The sequence below is a fragment of the Struthio camelus genome, chromosome 26 (genome assembly GCF_040807025.1).
Source record: "Struthio camelus isolate bStrCam1 chromosome 26, bStrCam1.hap1, whole genome shotgun sequence".
Lineage (NCBI taxonomy): Eukaryota > Metazoa > Chordata > Aves > Struthioniformes > Struthionidae > Struthio > Struthio camelus.
In genome coordinates, this window is record NC_090967.1 from 565,630 (window position 1) to 588,207 (window position 22,578).

At 37.6% G+C, this 22,578-nt stretch overlaps 1 protein-coding gene across 10 annotated transcripts in view; it reads left to right on the forward strand.

Moving 5' to 3' along the window:
- Window positions 1–10,415, forward strand: part of ELAVL1 (ELAV like RNA binding protein 1) — a 56,745-nt gene extending 46,330 nt beyond the window's left edge. For all 10 annotated transcript variants that reach the window (XM_068920107.1, XM_068920104.1, XM_068920103.1 and 7 more), the window contains one exon: window positions 709–10,415. In XM_068920107.1, the coding sequence (XP_068776208.1) occupies window positions 709–1,033 (325 nt within the window). In that variant the 3' untranslated portion in view covers window positions 1,034–10,415. The remainder of the gene's footprint in view (window positions 1–708) is intronic.
- The last annotated feature ends 12,163 nt before the right edge of the window (window positions 10,416–22,578 follow it).

Below are 22,578 nucleotides of genomic sequence, written 5' to 3' on the forward strand. Positions count from 1 at the left end.
GAGATTTTACTGAGGAAGTGCTAATATTTCCTTTGCTACCTAGTAGCTGAGGCTAAGCATGCCTGTGGTTGATTTAGTAGCCTGGTGGTACTGGGAGTGTTTGCCTGGACCTGCTGCTGTATGGTGGAAAAGGGAGCTGGCTTCGTTCTGTTCCACCAAAAAAAAAAGGCACAAAAATACTCCCTGCAAAAAAAAAAGAAAAAGGAAAACAACAAACCTTTGACTTAAGAGTCCCCAATGCAGGATGAGGAGGATATTGGATGAAAACTCCTTGAGAGAAGTAAGTGGGAGATGCCTGAGGGTGGCTTGAAGCAAGCTAGGGGCCTCTGGGCAGGGAGGTCTCTGTTACTCTGCACTCAAATAATTCTGTGTTGATGCCAGGGAGCAATCTTAACAGTGTAGCTGAGTTTCAAAGATCGATCTGTGTCCCATGTGATGGTGATTATATAATCTTGCCTTGCAACTGTTCTGTTGCCTACCTATTTCTAATTATAGTTCCCTATCGATAAAGAAAAGTACTTGGAATATTTAACTTTTTTTTTTCCTGGCAGCTGTCAATCTGATTGTCAATTTGAATGGGGAAACGTTTCTTTCTGGCGATTTTGATGTCCATGTAGAAAATATTCATTCTCAGTTGCTTCCCATTCAAGTTAATTTGTTTAACTGAATTGAACTTTTACATGAAATATTGTGCTTTTTATTTGCTAGGTTCTCTCCTATGGGTGTAGATCACATGAGTGGGCTTTCTGGTGTAAATGTTCCAGGAAACGCATCTTCTGGCTGGTGTATCTTCATCTACAACCTTGGTCAAGATGCTGATGAGGGAATCCTCTGGCAGATGTTTGGCCCCTTTGGTGCGGTTACCAATGTGAAAGTTATTCGAGATTTCAACACCAACAAGTGCAAAGGTTTTGGTTTTGTGACCATGACAAACTATGAAGAAGCTGCAATGGCCATAGCAAGTCTTAATGGCTACCGCCTGGGGGACAAAATCTTACAGGTTTCCTTCAAAACCAACAAGTCCCACAAATAACTTGCTCGTGCTTTTTGTATGGAATAGATAATTGAGTGACAGAAGTTGAAACATTTTTGTTAGTGTAAAACTCATTTTGCGCCAATTTTCACAAGTGTTTGTCTTAGTCTAAATGAGAAGTGAAAAAGGTTTTATATTCTGGGATGCAACTGACATGTTCAAATGTTTGAAATCCCACAATGTTAGACCAATTTTAAGTTCCTTTAAGTTATTTCATTTAAAACATATTAAAAATCCCCTGAAATCTTAAGTAGATTGCATTAACTAGACCCTCTGGATGGTGGTAAAATTGAAGCATGCTTTCACTTATGAGACTAACATTTGTTCCATTGAATGTTGTCTGCAAAAACTGGAATTTTTTAAAACTATCAGGCTGAATCCATTAGTTTTCTTGTTTGTTTTATGTTGTTGTTTTTCCTACCCTTTCCCTTGACCTTCTCCTCTACCCCAGACTCAATAGTATGGAAGAAAAGTTGAGAAATACTAATGTTTTAGTTGAGAGTAAAATGCCTTATCAATTAATATCCATTGCTACATAATAGTTGAGGATTAGGCTTTATAAAGTCAAGGTCTTGTAAGTAGTAGCATGCCAGCATAACTTTTAACACCATTGATGAGGTAAGTTGCACGCTGAACAGTGGCCAAGTTGTCAAATTAAAAGGTTTTAGAAACATTACTTTTAAAGCCCACTTTGTAATAGGAATGGACCAAAGAGTTTCAAAGAAACTCCGGGAAGATTTCAGAGTCAAAATGAAACTCCAAAAAAGTGTGAATATATGTTGCTACTTTATCAAACTGAATCTCTTCTGTCCAAATATTTAATGCATGGTGCACTACTTACTGGTACATTATAATGCAGCAAGATACTTACTCATTTTCAAAGATCATTATAGTTTGAATTCCTTTGGTAGTTCTATTTTGTAAAGAAAAAAGTTATAAACATTTGAGCATTGTATTTCTCGCATCCCTTCTAATGAGTGCTAGATTTTTCTATTTTAATAGGATTTTGTTTTGACAACTAGCTTTACTTATTGAACACTCAGCAGAAAAGTACTTACTTCTTGCAAGTTAGATATTAACAAAAAACCTTTGATTTGTAGATTTAAAGATTAATCCCCCAAGTTTTCTGCAGACTGCCTTGAAACTTTGAGTTGTTCTGTTTCTGTTAATTTTCTTTTGCTTTTTTGTGTTTTTTGTTTGTTTTTACTTTTGCATTTAAGAACATTAAATTTGATTTTGTTTTGCTCAAATTTTGTTTTGTTTTTTATTTTCTGTTATTTTTTTGCTAAGTATTGCACAAAGTGTCCAGCTTTCAATGAGTGTTTTAAAGAACTGTAGTTCCACTTTAAAAGTTTTAAGTTACTCCTTTGACAGATGAGTAGAAGAAAGTTTGTGAAACAAGCACTCTGGAACAAATCTGTCACATAGCTTCTATGTGCCACAGGCCGGTTTAACCCTACCGATGTTCTTATGTAGGAAGCCTGAAAAGGATTGCTTTATCAGATAAAGGCTATGTAAGGATACCATACTTGATTAGAGGCTTGACCTGGGCAACTTTCATGTTTCTTATCTATGCTCAGTTGCCAGAAGTGAGAGCAAATGCAAAAATTGGGTCAGTTACATTGCAGCGTTTCTTTTTTGAGTGAACCTCTGCCAGTCCCAAAGATCCAGCGAGCAATTAAATTTTAATTTCCGATTTCCAGAGGCTCTTCCATACAGAAAGTTAGCATCACTTCCATCCCTAGGTGACCTTGCCTTGTGATAGCCATCATTTCTCTTCTTCGTGCAATGGGAGCTGCAGTCTTATGCTGCCCAGAGAGCTCTGTCTGCCTCAGCATCTCTGTGCGCAGCAGTTGAGAGTAGCTGAACTATCTGCCCATCTCCATTAAGTGCCTCCAGGACTGTCTAGGATATTGCTGATATTCCTGGAACTGTTGATGGCATAAATGGGAGTCTCCGTAACAGTACAGATGGGCCCTGGCACTGTGTGCAGCCTCCCACTGGTCTTGAGCTCATGTGCAGTGAATTTAAGTGTTTTTCTGATGTTAATATATTCAACCCTGCATTTTTTGCCAGTCTTATTCACTTAATCTTCTTTTGAGAAGCACAGCCAGCCTGAGAGGTGATGTAGTGGTGTTTTCTGTAACAGTAGCTCTTACTGGAAAAAAGTGAACCGTCTGCCAGCCACTTTATAAACAAGTGTCCTTCTGATGTTTCCACCATGTTATCATTGTTCATTTATCACTTCCAATGAATCCTTCTTTTCTGGTGTCCAGTGAGAGATTCAGAGGCGTTATTGGGACTTCTCCCATGTGAAAACTGAGTAGTGTAAGAGAAGTGCTCTTACCCTGTCCCATTGCTTCTCTTTCTGAACTTGACCATTCCACTAGAATGAATCTGCAATGATTTCCAATTTCCTGTAATTCTCTTGCTTTGTTTCATGCAAGACTAATCTTCTAACTAAATGGGAGCTGCTGCTTTAGATTGGGGTCCAGACTTCCAGTGAATGGCACCCTAAATAGGACTTTATGTCAATAACCATTAAAAGCACGCTGGCTAGGGCAGCCATATCAGCAGCTCACCAAAGTGAACTCACTGTCACTTCACTTGTTCATTTTTAAACTGGTCTTGAGGGCCTTTTTGGCATCAGAGTTGTCTTTGCTTCTCCATTTTCCATCTTTTATTCTTTGCTTTGCAGCACATGTTTTCATCAGTGGTATGAAGATGTTGTTAAACATCTGATTCAGGCTTCCTTAGATGGTTGCTCTGAAAACAGTTAACAGGGGCTGTTCACGTGAGCGAGGCGCTGCTCCTTGAGTCAGGAAAAGGAGAGGGGGAAAAAATACGCTAGTAAGTCATCGAGAGCTGAGGCTGGAAGAAGTGTTGTATGTTTTGTTCATTGCTCTCGTTCTAAGAGTCAATAAACACTTGGCATAAATAGCAGAAGCCCTCTTCTGTCACAATAGTGCCACTTACCTGCTCCTGAAATCAAGACAGAATTGTTCATATGTTGATGATGCCTTTGTTCCTAAACAGTACCCCACCCATACTACTAATAAAGACCAAAAGGTTGAGGATAGAAGCTAAATTCTAATAAAAAGAAATTCATCAACACTTTTTCTGCTTGAAAGATGTGAACAATTTATACTTCCTTAGCAAGTCATCCAGCATATGGTTCTCTTAAGGTCTACCTTGAACTTCGGTATTTCCAGTGTTATTTTGACCTCTTGATCCTCAGGGAATCCAGAAAAAAGCAGAATGTGTCCACCAATTTCATCCTTTGATTTCATGATGATATTATTTCCTTTCAGGTGGTACTTCCATCTTAGTTATTGCTTACAGCTTCAAGATTTTTGTCATATAAAAGGCCTATTTCAAACCAAATGTCTGTTACTTTTCTCCTTAGACATAATAGATTCAATGAAGTAGAACATACTAGAAAGTTTTGACTGCTGGATTACAACATTATGATCAGACCAGATTTGAAAGGACTGGATTTGATGGTCTATGCTGGAGATGTGCTAGAGAGCAGCTGCTGTCAGAGTGTTTTTGAGTCCTTTTAAATGTTAGAAGCATTGCCGAACACCTCCAGTTTCTTGCTATTGAGGGGTCAGTCCTTATTCCAATAATTTTGGATGAAAATACATAGCTACGGCCATGCTGCTATTGTAGTGTTTTGTGTGTAGATGTCAAAGAATTATGGTGTCTCAGAGGACTGTACATGTACTTTGTGCCAGAGTTTCTGAAGGGGTTAATCTGGATTTCACAGACCTGCAGTCTATAAGCGACACCATTTCCTTGTGCGTGTTCTGATCAGGCTGACAGGTATGATGATGAAATAAGAGGTTTAAAAGGAATTTAAAGGAATTTTTTTCATTGGCCTGTTTATGGTCAAGGTAGTAGCCTCAATATGGGAGGACTGCCAATTGAGCATACAAAGGGGAGTATCAGTGATACTACTCTCCCACTTAAGCTTGTGTGTGTTTCCAAATGGACCTGTTTGTGTTCAAAACTTAGTTGTTCCCACATTGCTCTAAGCAACTGGTTTTGGATGTGGATGGTTATTGTTTCTGCAAAAACTTGCCTTTGCTCTGTAGCTTGCTTTTTTTTGTGGCTTGTTCCAAGCTTGAGTCAGAATGATTTTTCACTTGACTAGAAGTGAGCCTTCTGGATTGTAAAGTGCTTTGCAGATCACTGAGCCTTGGCTTGAGCCTTGGCTTTTCTGGCAATATAAAGGCTTACTACATGCGAGCAGGATCGTACCTCTGGACTTGAACACCCTTTCTGGACTTTGGATACTAATCCAATTACCTTTTCAGGACCTCTGGAAATTTTACCAGCTGTTGAATCACTGGTATTTTAATTATTGCTTTGTCACCTTTGGTTTTAGAATACCTTTCTTTTCTCTTGGTCTTTTTTTTTGAAAGAGAAGTTCTATATATGATATTTCTCCCCAGCTTTTGTTTTACTTTGTATCTATCCATTTTTTCACTTTTTTTCAAACACTTGCTGTATCTGGCACTTACCAGGCTCTTACCAGGCCAGAGCATGGCTGCTAAACATGCTTTTTATGGGACTGCTTCCCAAATGCCACAAGAGGAGTCTTTGCATTTCTTTGCAAGGCTGTGGAGTTTCACTCTAAAATGAGACAATGTGCAGTTAATAGTGAAACTGTCCTAATCATGGTTGAAGCCCCTCTCCAAACTTCTCTGCAGATATTCTGGGCTTTAGTTATGTTGTACAGAATTTAAAATATATATATATTTTTAGTATGGCAAAAATTTGAATATTGTCAAAATTCCTTGACGGCTTTATTCAAACTTGATCTTTTCCAGTCCCATCTTTCCACTATGAATGGAAGCGACCCCTGTGCAGAAAGCTAGTCACAAACCTGTTCATCATTTAAACCTTTAACCTGTTAACCACTTGCATGTAGGGAGATTTCACAATTAATACAGAAAAGGAAATTGTAATGTTGCTTTGTACTTTGTGTAAGCTGGCAAAGGAAAATACAATTCACTCACTTGAGGAGACAGCAACAACATCAAAAAAGCTATAAGTGTCAGCCGAATCAAAGCAGCCTAGTGTTTTTAGTTTGTTCTCCTATGATTCTCTTTTAGATGGTGTCTCTGCACTAAAGTGTTGAATTTATTTTGTCCTTCAAGCTACTTCACCATAAAGTCCGGCTTACTTAAGATTCTGTGCTCCCCTCTTCTGTGTGGAGGGAGGGGAACTGAGTCAACGCAGCTGTTACGTTGCCTCCTGTGCTGAGCTTGTGACAACCCCTTCGCTGCTGCTCTAGGTTTGGGACTGTGAAGGACTTGAGCCATCTTTTAGGGTGGAAGGAGAAGTCAGGAGAAATCACTGTGCTGAGCAGTGTCCCCATAGCAATGTATGTCCACGTGTCCTTTTCCTTCCCTTTGGTTGGTCATGTTTTTTCAATACATCTGTATCATGATAGCATGAAAACCACTGAAAACTCAGAGGTATCCAGGTCACTAAAATAGGATGCGTTTCTCACTGCAGTGAATAGCAGTTGTTCAGTTTATGGTCATTTACATTCTTGCAGATGACCAAAGGATTTCAGTGTCTTTTGCTCCTCAGTTTGGAGAGACCCTCTATATTTCTAGGAGTATTGAACATTGTAGTAATGTTTATAGAAAGCAATTCAAAGTCTTGAAATAAATTGGTATAGTTACATCTATAGAAAGAATGTTCCACAGTTTAAACTAAAATGATTAAATAATTGGAAAGGTTATCCAATATTTTGAGTGTTAAGTTTTGAAGATGAATAGTTCTAAGGTCTTTAAACAATTATTATAATTTTGTGGTGTTTAATATTCTGAGTAAAAGCAATTTTGTAGTGATTCTTCAAATATTTCAAAAGAGACTTTTTTCAGTATTCTAAACTGGAATAACTGAAGTTACTTTTGGATAGTTTGTAGTTACATGTGTGCTTTAAAAAAAAAAAACACTCACCTTTGAGAATATGCCCGAATATACTTTTCTAACAAAATGAACAGGTCTAACAATAAAATCTCCTGTTTATTGAAATTAGGTTTTCTCATATTTACCTACAAAATGCTAGGATTTGTGGGAACTTTTTTCTAACATACAGCTGTTTGTGAACTACTGGTGGTGATCTCATGGTTTAATCACAAAAGTCAAATACAGAGCTGTTTGTCCTAATGCTACCTCTATGATAAGGTTACTATGTTTTTGACTTCCAAACTGGGGAAATTTTGTTCTTTGTAACACTATCAATGAAGCACCTTATTGTAACATTTCTACTTTTAGGCTCCTAAGAATAGCTTTAGAGTGAAGGGACCAAATTCATGTTTGGTGTAAGTAAACACAGCTCCCTTTCAGCACCCTTAGTGGAGCTGTGTCGTGTCCTCCTCCTCCCCCCCCCCCCAAACTGAATTTGTCACTGTAAGTAATTTAATCTCTATATTTGGAAGCAGAAGAATCTTATTCTGTGCCCTAGGCAAGTTCCTCTAATGTAGCTCTGCACTTCTTGTCAATGTTGAATACTCAACACAATAGAACTGATAAATAAGTTGATCAAAAGGCTAGGCTCTGTTTTATATGTTTATTATACCTTACTGGATTTCTACTTCATAATAAAGGAAAATGAATTTCATAAAAAGGGACACTATTACCTCACTCTTGCAAGTAAGAGTTGGTACCTGTGTAATGTACATCTCCATGACACAGCCAGTGCAGAAATGAAAATTTGCAGTTAATTTCTAAAAGTGTGTACTCTTAGTTTAATCAGGTACAACTTAATTTTTGTGTGCTTTTTTGTAGTAATCCTAAGTAGTAAAACTAAATAAACTCATAGGTGTTGCTTTCTCCTTCTGCATGATTTAAAAAAAAAAAACAAAACCAAACAAATAGGTAAAGCCTTTATGATCTCTGAGGCAAAATGCAACATCCAGTGAGTGGCTTTGACTTTAAAACCTGTTATTGTTTTCTTCAGTCTTGCTGCAGTTATCTGTTATATATCACACTTGGTAAAAGACTTACAAAGTTTTAACTAGAGATATTTTTCTGTTGAGTGGAATTTTCAGCACTAAATTTTTCTGTTGATAATGATGGAAATTCAGTAAAAGTAGAACTGCCACCTGGAACCTTGAAAACTTGCTACTGTGTTCACATTTTAGAACCTTTATTCTCATAGTAATTATTGTTCATTACTTTTAAATATTTTGAGCAACTTTTCAGTGATACAGCTGAACTTTTTCACTTGGTCATTGAGAAGAAAATGACTTGAGACATTTGAAACATAAGTTGGGATAAACCTTTATTTGACCAGTAACTTTGAATAATACTGTACTTCCAGTCTTTTTGTTGATTTAATTTCCCTTAACTTATGTAATCTTTTGTTTATAAATTAATCTGTTTGTGGGACAGAAGGTTTTATCAATTGTTTTCCATACTGTACAGTATATGGTTAAACATTTTGTATATTTAGTGTGTTTTTAAGTTATTGATTTGTTTTATATCAAATAATTTATTTTTCAGGTACCATTTTCATTTAAACTTTGTTTTTACATGGGTTTATTTTAAATAAAGTATGACACTGCTTTCCAAATGTCTAAAATGAAGTTGAATCCCATTGTGTTATTTTTGAGAGTACTTATGTAAACTAACTTATTTTAGAAATAATTGCAAGAATGTACCAAGTCCATATTTTGGTTGTGTTGCAATTCAAGTGCTTGGAAATTCTCTGCAGTGATTTTTAAGCAAATCGAAAAATAGGAATTCTGATATTGAAACAGTTCAAAGATTTGATGAATGAAGTAGCAGTTTTGTAGAATCCTGTAGATGGAACTATGAACATTGTTTTCTATGTTATTTTCAAAATTAAATGAAATAACGCTTAGACATTTTATGCTAGTTTTAATAATGGAAAGAAATTATCTGTCAATAGTGCAAAGGATTTTTATTATTTTTGCCACATGCCCATTACTCTTTTTAAGTACTTGTTCGGAACATACTCATAGTATTTCTGAATGATTCATGATGAGAGTTGATGTAGTTCAAATTAGAATTAGACTTTTACTTAATTAATCAAATTTTTTCTACAGGAATTGAATTATTGTGCAGTTTGGGATTTGACATTATTTCAGAAGAATCTGAACTGTATTCATGATAGGCTAATCAAGTTTACACCCCTAGAGATTATATTACTTCTAACATTATTAGAAAGATGGAATTAAAATAAGGCACATGACTTCTTTTGTTTCTCAGGAAAAATGTTATTCTTTTCTATCTTATGATGGTGTTTATCCTGATTTAAAAAAAAAAAAAAACAAAAACAAACAGAACCCCCCCCCCCACTTCTACTCATAAATCTGATTTGAAACTTTTGAAGAGAGTTCTCGAAAACAAGAAATCCTTCACACATCCAGCAGAGCATTTTAGTTTCTCTTTTCACATTTCAGTTCTGACGATTTAAGGCAAGATAGACACCATGTTTTGACTGGCTTGGGAAGGGTTGTATAAGTGACCTTTTTAAGAAATGCTCATGAAACTGTGTCCTTTTAGTCAGAGGAAAGCTATTGTAATATACTATTGTTTTTAAACAGATTGCATTAAAATGTCACAGTAATAGTCCCTTGTTACTTTACCAGCGCAACGTTTTACTATATGTTGATGTTGTCAGCTCCTGTTGAGTTTCAGGAGGTGCCTTGCTATGTTCTTTAGTCACAGAAATCATTCTTCTGTCTTTGAGCTGGCATAATTATCATACCTTTGAGACTTTAGCTCAGATTTGTTGCTGAACTCTTAGTGCCTTTAGCAGAGAAAAGGAATGTTGGGGAAAAAATTATATATATAGTGCATCATGTATGATAGCATATGATGTGAGGCAGTGCCAAGTCAGATCAGGCATCTTGATGCTGTGGAAAACCAGTTTTGCAGATAACTTATTTTCTCCTGTTATGGAAATTGCTCAGTACAGCACTGTTCAAGTTGGAGTCACATACTGTGCTGAATTGGTGAAGAGCAGAAATCAACGTTTTCTGTTACTACCAGTATAACGAGATTATTGAATGTGAAACATCCATCATAATCAGAAATATTTAATCAACAGTGTAGAATTTTGGATCTCTCATGGTTTCTTTTTTTGGATGGAGCGAGGCCCACTTTCCATGTTGTTCTGCCTATTGGATATTAGTCCTGAGTGAGTCCTTTTCCATAGGTTCATTCTCACAAGCTTTATATTTTTCTGCTCTTCTGAAATGAAAAATCATAAAGAGAAGATATCTTAACAACCAGAAAGCTTCATAACAAAATATGCCCAAGTGAAGGTTTGGACCCGCTCAGAAAGGGCAGTTTTATTCAAAAGCAAAAAAAAAAAAAAAAAAAACCAAAACACAAAAACACACTAGACTAGACATATTAACTCATGAATGGATGTTCTTTTTGCAGGATTCCCCATGGACTCCCTGTCCTTGGACTCTTTTACAAAGCACTTACCCTAATGTGCGGTCTGTTGGGGCTTCCTACTATTAAATTTCACATACTTAATTTCCAGACTATTTTGAAATAAAGGAGTTACTGTACTGAAATCCAAGTTACTGGTACTTCAGGAAACAAACTGGGAAAAAAGCCCTATGGTTCTTTTGAGGTTTTTGTTTTTATTTTTTCTGTACCTGCTTGTAAAATGTGATATTCCCTTCTTGTAAAGGGAAGCACAGCTGCCTCCCCCTATATCTTGCCTCAATTCTGATTCTGTTTAAAAAAAAAAAATATATATATATATATATATATATGTGCTGTAGAAAATACTAATATTAAGGAATGTCCTCCTGGGTCACATTAATGGTACATTGAGCTCAGGATTCTATCTCCAACAGTGGTGGTAGGAAAAGCTATTTAAGGAAAGCACATGAGCCTGGACACTCTCCCTTCTTCGTTCCCCTCGTGCTCCCCCAGCATGCACAGCGGTTGGATGTCAGATGGGCCCTGCCTAGTCCCATAATATTCCCTCTTCTTTTGCTACTTTTTTTTTTGTGTGGCTTTATGCAGCCTTCTGCTTTCATCACTTGATGCTAGCAGGAGGCTAAAAGAAAAAGCATCATGATAGGGGTTACATTTTACATGTTTGTCACAAATACAAATGAATTAAGGTGAGCAGTAGATGCTTCTCTTTGCTCCCTGATATACTACTTTTTTTGTATTTATGTGTAGAAGCAGTGAATTTAGCAAAATGGTAATCTGAATTTAGTTTGTCAGAATTTAGTTCTACTAACATTACATTGGCAAATTTTTTTGGTAATAAAATTAATTTAAACTAAATCTGGAGCAGTTAAAATGCAGGGTTTTTTAGTTTGACTAGTACATATCGTATATAATGCTGTGAATGTTAAACTTCTCAAAATCGATTTTTTTTTTTCCCTTCCTGCAGCACCATAGCTGGAGTGCTGATTAAAGAGGGTGCTTGCAACTTAAGCTAGAACTTATAGGAAACTTCATTCACTGAGTTTAACAAAAATGGATCTGGGGCTTCCTGAATTCTTTGAGTATCTATCAGTGGACTTTTAAAATTTATTTTAACTGAAATTCTGTTTGAATGTGTTGGGACAGAATCTGTCCCAAGTCCAGCCTGTGCATGCTACAAAAAAAATCCCAAAGGAGAGTAAAGCAGAAATTATTTGGCATAGAAGCAGCGTGGAGTCAGTATAAACAGGGCTGAGCTGCTTCCTTTTCATAGACTTCTGTAGGCGCCAGCTCAGGTGTGATGGAAGGATTGTGCACTCACCCTTGCAGAATTTCAAGGCTGTATTACAGCCTACGTAAGGCTGTGGTAAGTAAGCCTGTGTACTTCTCTAAGTCACAGTACAAATGGTTTTGGTCTCTGTCAAACCAGACTTGTAAAATTTGGGATGAAACCATTTTTTGTGACTCTGTAGCTTACTTCACCTATTTGTCCCAGACCATTAATTCTCCTTTGCATCTTTTAAGAGACACAGTATCCATGTGCGCTTATATATACATTTACTCTATATATACATATATTCCTGTTTGCTTATGTGTATATTAAAACATGTGTAGACTATATTTTTTATATTTATAATGTATGTATATTTATATCACTAAATTATATGTACTAATGTGTATGTTATATAATCACGTATGTTATTCCATATACAAATGTAGTATAGAAATATTTCATACAAAGGTATTTGTCTTTAAACATCCAAGTTTACTTCTGCAATATAATAGTCATGGGTTTTTTTAAACCATAATTTAGTAATATGATGTGCAAGATACAGAAGTTTAAAGGAAAAAAAAAAAAACTCCATTTGGAAAAAATTTAACTTTCAAATTTCCCCAAAACTTCTCTTGAAATAATTCCAGAAAACTGTCATTTCTATATATTTCTGTGTCTTGATATTTCTCAACAGCAGTTCTATAGTGCATAATATTACTGCTTTTCAGGGAGCATCTCACATTTGTTTCTCCCTGTGAGGCAAAATGGTGTCATTTCTTTGGGAATCCGCAATTTTAAAAATTATTTTCATTTCTTTTTGGATGACTTTTTTTTTTAACCCTTTCTGGTTTTACCATACACCATAGGCCTTAACATTTTAATCCTTTCTTACTGCAGGAATGGAGGAAGGAAGACAACTCAGCTTCAAGACTGACTGTGAATCTAATGAAATGACAGTGATTGACCTCGTATGCCATGGCACACAACATGATTGCCTGGGGTGCACCATCTGCCCCCTTACTCCCCCCACCCCATCATTGGATCCCAGAGTAGACATCCTGGCCGTTTGTGCTAACTTAGACAAAATGTATTGAGGCCTTGCCCAAGTGTCTTAACCTTACCTTCTTCAGAAAAGAAGCCCTTAAGGTTTATAGCCAGGTGCTGAGGTACTGCATACTTTGATGTCTTTGTGCCTTTTTCTGTCACTCAAGTGGTTTAGGAGAACTTGCCTTGCCATGTGTCTGGGGATGCACCAGTTGTTTTATTCCAGGGCAGCGCTGTCTCTATGCTGTGATAGTTACTAGAGAGTGTTCTGATTTGTGTGTTTTGTTACTTAGGCAATTCTTAAGGGCGATGTGAGATGCCATATCTTGTTGGAGTGTTGCTTTAAAGCTTTTGTGTTTTCCTCCTGGTCTCAGAGTGCAGCACTCCCAGCTGGGCAAGTTTGAGCCTTGTGTACTGTTCAGTCTGCCAGTGGCTTTGATGAAGGAATGTTTGACCTCACTTCAGCCTCTCCATATTCATGTCACAAATACTGATCTTGGCAGAATAACAGCTCTGATATCCGCTGCAGTAGTATCTGATTTCCCATTTCCTGTGCTGGTGTACATTCTCATTTTGGGTGAGGCAATAATGCTAGCTAGAGACCACTGATTCTTTTAAGGCCCCATCCAAGAATAAAAAGGGAAAAGAACAGACTCTTTCTTTTGAATTTGCTGATTTAGGGTAGCCTGACATAATTTGTGGAACACATCTTCTGCAAAGAGTAACTCCGTGACACTCTTGTAGCTGCTGGGATGTTAAACATAACAAATGGAACGTATCTCTGTGTAGGACTGTAAGCAGCAGTACTCTGTATCAGTTTCTGGGGGATATGATGTAGCTATATGGGAGATATAATCCATTTTATCACTTTGCTCAGTGAGGAAGGTGAGTGTCATCCTGTCCTAAGCAAATTCTATTGTTACAGGAACCGAAGGCCCAAAAGATGGGTGCCACCCTAATTTGAACAGGAATGAAATATTTTTACTCAGAAATGTTAGTTCTCTGTAGTGTGTATGCTGGATTGGGATCTTCTGACCTCCTGGCCAGTGCTGTTCTAACAGCTGCTGCTACTACTGTAGCCTTTCTAGTCCTGTCCATCTCCCCTTCCATATTGAGGTTTGCTGAATGAGAAATTCCTTACAACCACTGCAGTCTTATGCTGTCAGCACTCTTATCTGTGTGAAAGCTTAATAGATATTAAAGAAACATGATGTGATACTGCTTCAAAATTTGTTTTGAATAAGACAATTTTAGAATTGCAGGCCCTAAAAAAAAAAAAAAAAAAAATCAAGTGTTCGAGTGTCATTGTAAGCAGAAATAAAAACCTGAAGGTGTATTTTGTATATGGGTTTAGATGGCAGTGCCACTACAAACGCTCCAGTCTCTGGCTTCTTGTACCAGTCCTCCACTATCATCCTATTTGTGCCGGTATAACTGTTGGCATAGGTGCATAGAGAACAGACTAATGAACTGATCAATTAAAAAAAACCAAACAAACAAACCTGTAACAGCGGTTACTTTTAACCTAGTTCTGTTTTTGGCTATGTTTGCTATTTTGTCCCATAAATACTTATTCCAGCACTACTGAAGGGGCGGTTCAAAAGTGGGATCAAACAGCTGAGCCTAGGGCTACTTAAAGTGGCATTGCCCTCAAAATATATAGTCAGACATATTTTGAGGGCTTAATGTCAGCTGGGTGCCTTGATTAAACTAAAGGAACTATTAAGAGAAACCAGCTAGATTAGAAGGCTGGGGAATACAGACGTGAAGGACAATTGGAGTTGCTTCTTAGTTGAAATTGCCAGTTCTATCATCAATCTGTATTCTTGGAAAAGCAAAAGACTGCATTGGAAAAAACAAGAAACCAAAAACCCAAAACTATTAAAAGAATTACGAGAAAGTGGAGAGCTAGTAGGTAATTGTGGGTAGAGGAGAGCTGGTTAGTAATGAAAGATACACATGAAAGACCTGGATGTGAGAGGGTTGTGATATTGTGAGGTAGGATAGAGACTTAATTGTCAGCTAAGGTGATAGTGTTGTATATGTTGGCAAAAAAAGAATAATGATAAGAATGAGGGTACCTAGATAGAAATTACCATGGTGATGTATGCAAAATGCACTCTTGAGTGCAAGTGTGTAGTTAGAGCTGGAGTTGATACAGTATCACATAAGCGTTAAATAAACTTGACTAAGTATTATAAGTACAGGAAATTTAGGGTGGGACCTGCTTGAAAAGAAGACAGCAGCAGAGAAAGTTGAGTAAGAGATACCCAACTGGGAGGGCGCTATTAATTTCTTAGCTTTCTGGGAGGAATTTTTAACATTTGCTTAGGTTGAAATACCACTTGCATGCTATGAAATTCTCAGCTGGAAATTGCTGAGAGATGATGTAGCTCTCAACTCACCCTCCCTCTTCTTCCTCCCAGTCTTTAGCGAGTGTGAGGAGAGAGTCGGTTAGTAGGCATGAGAAGTATTAATGTTCCTTCATAAAGCACAGGTACTACATGATCAGGAAGAGCATATAAACATGCATGTTCAGGAGTTTGGTGCAGTGAAGTACTACCAGGGTGATGATAGGCGTGGAGAATATTTATTTTGAGAGAAAACTGAGTGTAAGTTGTTTGGGCACCTGAGAGAGGATAGGATTTATCCTTTAGAAGTATAGAAGGGGACTAGGAGCATGATATTAAAATAGTGAGGCTGTGTTGTCACTAAAACTCAAGGTAGAATTAAAAAAGTTTCTAACCAGCACAGCAGGCTGTTTGTGCAGCAGCCTTCTGATTAGATTAGTACAAGTAACCATCCACTCCCCTCTTCTTGCCTTTTCAGGTAGAATATAGTAGGTAGGTAGGTTGGAAGGGTTCCTGTAGCAGTAGGAGAGTTCATTTGATGACCCAGACAGGTCCGATCATGTGCTTCATGGTATCTTGTGACACACAGGACTGGAGTGCTCAAGAAGATTATATGAGGAGTCCCATTTTCACGTATTACTGCTGTTGGTCTGCCTGTATCCTTTGGGTGGGAGAGGTACTAGGCAGGGAATTAGGAAGTCATTTATGTGATGGACAGGATCTGGCAATCAACAGTCTACCTTATTGCATCTCTGCATGAGAACATAGTGGACGATTGTTGGTGAGAACTTGCAAATCTAGGTGCACCTACTTGTTTTGATTTCATCCTGAGTGTAGTGCTGGTTTTGTTGCATAGACTGCATGAAAGGGAGACTCAAAATGGCCATTTAGTGTGTTCATTTTCAAATAGACTGGAACGAGCACTTGTAGAGAATCATTTTGGATATACTGTTCCCAACTGCAATGTGTGACAGAGTGCTATTGAGTTGTGTTCTTTTAAGTGGGAATGAATAGAAGGACACAAGCCTTTCAACATGCTGCCAATTCTGAACTGCACCATCTTGCTTTTCTTATTTTGACAATGAACCAGTTGAGCAATTTGATTGTTTTCTAGCTGCGAGTGGGGCACGAGTGGAAGTGAGGGCTATTATGTAGGCTGAGGAAGAACTTGAAGGATGTAGGGAAGTGAATGAAACAAAGATTATGGTGAACTGCAAAATCTTCTTTGGCTATCTTGATACCTCTCCCAAGTGAAGTTAGGTGATCACATTACAGTGATAACAGAGGCGGTTGTCAGAAATATCATTATAATACTATGTTCATGTAATGTGTTCCTAATTGAGTTGCAGATTAAAACCAACTGGAGGCTGTATTTGGTGAGGAGTGCAGCAGCTTGCTCAGTAAACGAGCATCTTGCTGTGCACGGCTGCCAGGGAGTGTCAGGCATTCATTCATACGGTCCCATATGGCCCAAGACCTGCTTACCCAAGACATCTTTTTTCTCCTCCTGTGACTCATGGCCGTAGCTGTCGTCAGCAGAGGCACCTAAGCCTGAAATCTTTGTTGCAAAACAGGGCGTTGCTAAGAGACTATTTTCTTTGTTTAGGCACCAGGGCACTGGTATTTCTTTTCCTCCACTCCAGCTGGGTTCAGAATAGTCAGAATTGTATGACCTTGAACAGCCAGCAGCATGCATTCTTGACAAGCGTGAAGGAGGCTACAGTCTTAAAATTTCCTGATTTGTTGTTGGTGGTGTTTTTTCACCTTCTCCTATGATTGTTTTTTTTCTCCTGGCTCAAGCAAGTTATTGTTATTTGCTTATTTTATGTCTGATAGCTATCACAGTTAAACTCTTTGTATAATGATGGTGAGTGGTAATTGTAAATCCAGCTGTCAAGACTTTCCAGACCTCTTTGTATGTGTGCTCTTTTTTAAATAAATACATTTGCTGCAGAAGTGTAAGTGCTGTGCCATTCAAATTCCTCACGGAGCTCATCCTCATTATACTAGAAAGAGTTTATAGGAACTCAGAAAAATCAGAACTTCAAACAGAGTCAAGGTTTATTCTTTGCATTGCTAGTGCAATCCAAATTCTTTAAGAGTGTGTCTGTCAAACTTTTGTGTACTTTTGTAAAATGAGGCTGCCTCGTGTAGTTACTCTGCTTCTGCTTCACTCATTTTCAAGCTAGGACTGCAGGGCACAATTTTTTTTTTTAAACCCTTTTGTTAAAGCAAGAACACACACTTAAATTAAGAAACAACTTAGTTACAAAGCCGTCACTTATATTAAAAAAAAAAAAAAAAAAGATTTAACAGGCTATATAACTGAAATGGCATTGGGCATTATAAATAACTGTACATGTTCATAGACTAATTTTTCCATAGCAACTCTACATCACTTGAATTCCATGCTCAAGAAATTTTCTGTTCAGTAAGGATGTTATATACAACATGTTATATAGTCCAAGGGCTATAAGCAAGGAGTTAACTAAAACATATACTTTGGTTTTGACTCTGGGCTTTAGAGTACAGGAAAATAGTGCTCTTTGTACACAAGTGAGTTTGGATAGTGAATTGATGACATTAAGCTTGTATCACCTTAATCTGTTTCTATCATAGACTCCTTATGTGATATAGAGCCAGCTACTCTCTTGATTCCCTCCCCCCCTTAGGTGTTACTGTCTAATTTTTTTTTTGTTTCCTATTTTCTAAAGTTGGTGTGTGGGTTAATTATTACAGTCTCTTTAGTGCTTTGAACATAATATTTTAGTTAACATAGTAGTTGGAAATTAGAATTTCAAGCAGTGAAGAGGGGAGATTGGGGGCAAGTTATTTCCAAACTACTAACATGTATCTAAGTTGTGTATGCCCAGTTCTTAAACAAGATGTTTTGTATGCAGTAAGCAGATGTATCTTCAGTTCCTGCAATAATATAGACTGGAAATGGAATGCTGAAAATGCAAGCATTTGAGAAGTTTGAAAGGATTTATTACTTTCTTTTTTTCTTTCAGATAGTGCTTATGTCTAACTTAAAAATTTCTTTATGCAGTGAGAATAAACCTCAAAGAAAATGGGCAGGATCTTGAAAGAGCTCTTAAGTTTTGAATAGATTTGGCAACTTTTAGTTATACTGAACAGATTTTTGGAACTTGAACTCCTTCCAGACTCCAAGCCTGAGGAACTTGGTCATATATAGGTCACTTGTGTGTAACAGTAGCCTCTCAGCCTTTAAAATGGTACCCTGAGGTGGAGAGGAGTGCACTGCTGCTCAGTCATGCTAATCTCACAAGTGCACTTGATCTTCCTGGTGGGGATGAGCTAAGGAGAAATAGTCTGTAGCCTAGATCTTCTGCTTCCGTACTGCAAGGTGAGAAAAGGAGGAGGTCTTGGGAGAACATCTCTTCCATGGGGACTTACTAGAAGAGCTGTATATTTGGATGAGACCTGCTTTGGGGAAGGGGTGGGGGAAGGAGGAAGGGAACAGACTGTTTTATATTTGTCTGTTTATGGGGTTCTTGCACCTTTCTGTGTAACATCTGGTCCGGCACTGACGAAGCAAGAACTGGCAAGACTGAAAATGCCCAAGTCCAACTACTTGAGGTGCTCCTGTTGTTCAACCCTGAACAACATGACTGAGCAGAATATTACTCTAGTCTGATGCCCAGCTGTGTCCCAACTATGAGAATTAACTGCTCCTGCTCACTGAGCTGCTGCTTTTGCTAGATCATGAGGTGAAAGGAGGAGACGCATGGAGGTTTTATGGTTGCAGGTACAAAAGATGAGACTATTAAGGCCATAAGTGGACAAACATTCTTACTAGTTCCTTAAATGCAATTTTCTTTTGTTTTTGAGTTAATTACCTTTTTTGATGCTCAGTTCTATTTCCTCCTTCCCCAGCAGAACCAGAGGTGGTCAAAAATACTATCATACCTACCTGGAAAAGCAGTGATATTAAGGAATATAAAGAATTAGTTTCTGCTTTTATGACTCTGGTTATGAGCAAGTGAATAATTACTGTTACTTGCAGAGTATGTGTGTGAATGTTTATTTCCTGCTTAAGACTTCCTGTATAGGAATTACTGGTGCCCAGGTTGAAAGAAAATACTGATGATCTTGAAGAGCAACTAATAACTCTGTAAGATAGATGACTGGATTTCAGATATCCTCATCTGAAGAAGAGAATGAATTGCCAATATATAAGAAACTAATAAGTGAACATCAGGGTTGGTATTTATGGCTATTAGGAGGAGAATCACAAAGAATTCTACCTGACTAGAACTGCGAAATCACATCCTGTTAGATGTCTGATAGTAAGTGTAAAGTTTATTCATTCTGTCCGTATCCAGCAATTGCAGCCTGCCAAAGCGAAGAGCTTTATTTGGGATTCTGCAGACAAAAGGATAGCAAAAAATGTCTAAAAAAAGTATGACAGCACTCTGAAGATAGTGGGCATGATGCTGCTTGTTGTTAACGTTTTAGCACCAGAACGTGGTTTGAGGTAATGCTTTGCAGATATTTGAAGACTTCAGGAATATTGAAAGGGAATCAAGGAGGAGAAAGGTCCAATATCTGTTTTGTTGTGGTTCTGCTCAAGGACAGTGAGTAGAAGATTTTTGAGGTGAGATTGCCAGGTAAGTGATTCAGCAAATTTGGACTGGCTATAATGTTTCCCCGCTGTCATTTGTTACGGTTTGTGTTGGCATTTTGTTTGGGTAGTCTGTGTCTAAAAATCAAACCCCAATTCTATTCTTACAAAATGGACTCTACAGGCTCGGCATTCTAAAAATAAATATCTCTACTCAAATGTAATTTAGAGTGGGATTCATCCAACTAACTTGAGCAATTAAAAGTCTTAGGACTCAGTCCAAGCCTGTCAGTAAGAACCTTCAGGAGACAATTAATCTGATCCTAAAATACAGAATGTATTTAGGAATCTGCTCATAAAATATAGATGAACTGCTCTTAAAAGTGCCTCTCTCTCACTGTTGAATGCAGAGCACCTCATTTGTCTGGTTTAAATGTGACACCTAACTTTTAAAAAAAACAAAGGCAAGCATGGGTTGCATACCTAAGGTCTGGGACCTCTGCAGTTCACGCAATGCTAGCTGACTCAGACGTGGATTTTGGAGTGTCCTGTACAGGGATGATTTTGCTTCCTCCCCTTCTGAAAACGTTTGGAAACAGAGAGAACGTCAACCCAGTGAAATGGAACGTGGAGCAGAACTGGCCAAACTAGCAGAGATCTGAGCAAAGGTATCTATCTCTGTGGCATCTCTACACTTCATTCTGTGGCTTACACCTGCTTGGGTAGTCACAAAGGCTGTGCTTAGCTGAGAACTAATGCCCTCAGCAGAGTGCAGAGTGCTTGTTATGATGGATACTTAACATAATTCCTGGGATCCCAGCAAAGCTGCAGATGCATTTGAACCCTACATGAATTTATGAAGCATATCTGAACCTTTGTTATGGAAGTCCAATAGTTTGCAAATGATGGTACTGTGCACATTGACCTTACTGTGCTGTAAGCCATGCCTTACTGTGCTTTCATATAAACTACATCTTCAGTAGGATCTCAGCTAAGTTGTATGGGGAGGATGTAATTGTGTGTGATGGGTCATGAGATGAGGAGCACCTGCACAAAGCTACCTGATGGAGGTGTGCTTGACTGCGAAGTCATGGGTGGTACACCTCAAAATTTTCTAGGAAGCAGGGGTTATGCATGAGCTGCCACTGATGAGTGCTTCTTTTGGCAGTTTCCCACTGAGGTCCCTCATCTGCATGTTGCATGAGCATGAGGTTCTGAGGACAAGAAGCACTTTTTCTTTTTGTGTGCTGTGGCTAAGATCCTTGGCACTAGTTGGGAACAGTTAGAAATACATGTGTGGTTCAGAGGAAGCTGCAGGATTCATATTTTTTACAGGTACTTAATGTAGCAATTGCATCAAGAAGAAGAAAATGAAGAACAAAGAAACGGAATCACCTAAGGTCTTGTTTATGCAAACTTCCATCACAAGATGTTCTTAGGTCAGTTTATTTAATTCTTCAGTTGTTTTCAGAAAAGGAGAAAAAAATACTACTTCTTGTTAGAGCTTGGAAGCACATGATTGAGTAGGCCTGTTTTTCCCTAAGCAGTAGGGACTAAAATGATGCGTTCAAAGTTTGTAGAAAAATTGTTACCACATCAGACAAAATTAGAAACTCCTTAAGCAAATATGAGCAGTGACTCAAAAGAGGGGAAGGGGCAAAGAAACAGCTCCCACCCCAAATTCACTAGGGAGGGATTTGCTCCTAACAAAAGCATTTAGTATAGGTTATGTGCTGCTAATTAAAAAAATAGTTTTTTTTATTAAAGCATCAATCTAGCTTATAACTGCTGGGAAATCTCATTTTGCAGAGAATTTTAGTGTTCTAGATTTAAATTTTTCAAAAATTATTCTAGAAAACTTTTGTTGGGATAACTTTAAAATTTATGATAAAATTTTAAATTCCAAGACAGATTTTTTTAGGCTGTTTTTTCACTTCTATTTGACACTACTTTGCCACATGGCACAATGTTGAGTTATTCTGCTTTTTTTTCTTCTGTTTCAGTAAAACACAAACATATATCAAAAGAAGAAAAGGTAGCAGCGCTCTCTGCTGACTATATAGACCATTTCAACTGTCCTCATGCTACAGTAGTACTATGATCATTTCATTTATAAATCTTTAAAAGATGTAAAAATAATATAAAAATATAACTCCTTGATCAAAACTCATAACTTTTTTATAAGTTCAGATAAGTAAAAATAATTCATGCTCTGGAAAACAACTTGAGAACGGAAAGGAGCCCATTCTTTAAGATAGAGGCAACTTAATCATGGACAGTAGGAGTGAACTGTTGTTGTCTCCTGTGTAGAGGTTGCACTTAAGCTGAAGGACCAGTTTGGAAATTCATTTCAGGTCATGTTCACTGTGAATCACAGCATCAAATTGACCAAAATATGGGTGAAGTTTCATCCCCTCATCAAAGCTCATATGGCCCAAAAGACTTTTTACCAAAGTTTAGGGAGGTACCTTGGTGCCAAGGGCTGCATGTTTAATAGCCACGAAGAAGATAAGTATCTTTCACAAGGATTTTAGTTTACAGAAATAACTTTCTGTGATTTTTCTCAGTGAAAACAGTATTTGGAGAGCAGCCACGTTCCTTTCCTTAGTTGTTCCAATTTTATTAAGATATTATACACACAAACCATAGTTAGAGGAACATGTATATTGTGATGTCAGCTGAGCTATTATATTTTTAGGGGAAAAAACATTTTCAGAAGGGAATTTAGATTTGTGGCTCAAGTTCTTTCTGTGCACTAGCATTTAATGTTCTGTTTAATATGTGCACCTATCCCTGCTTATTACTGTCTTAAATTGTAGTGAGATAAAACAGAAAAGTTTAT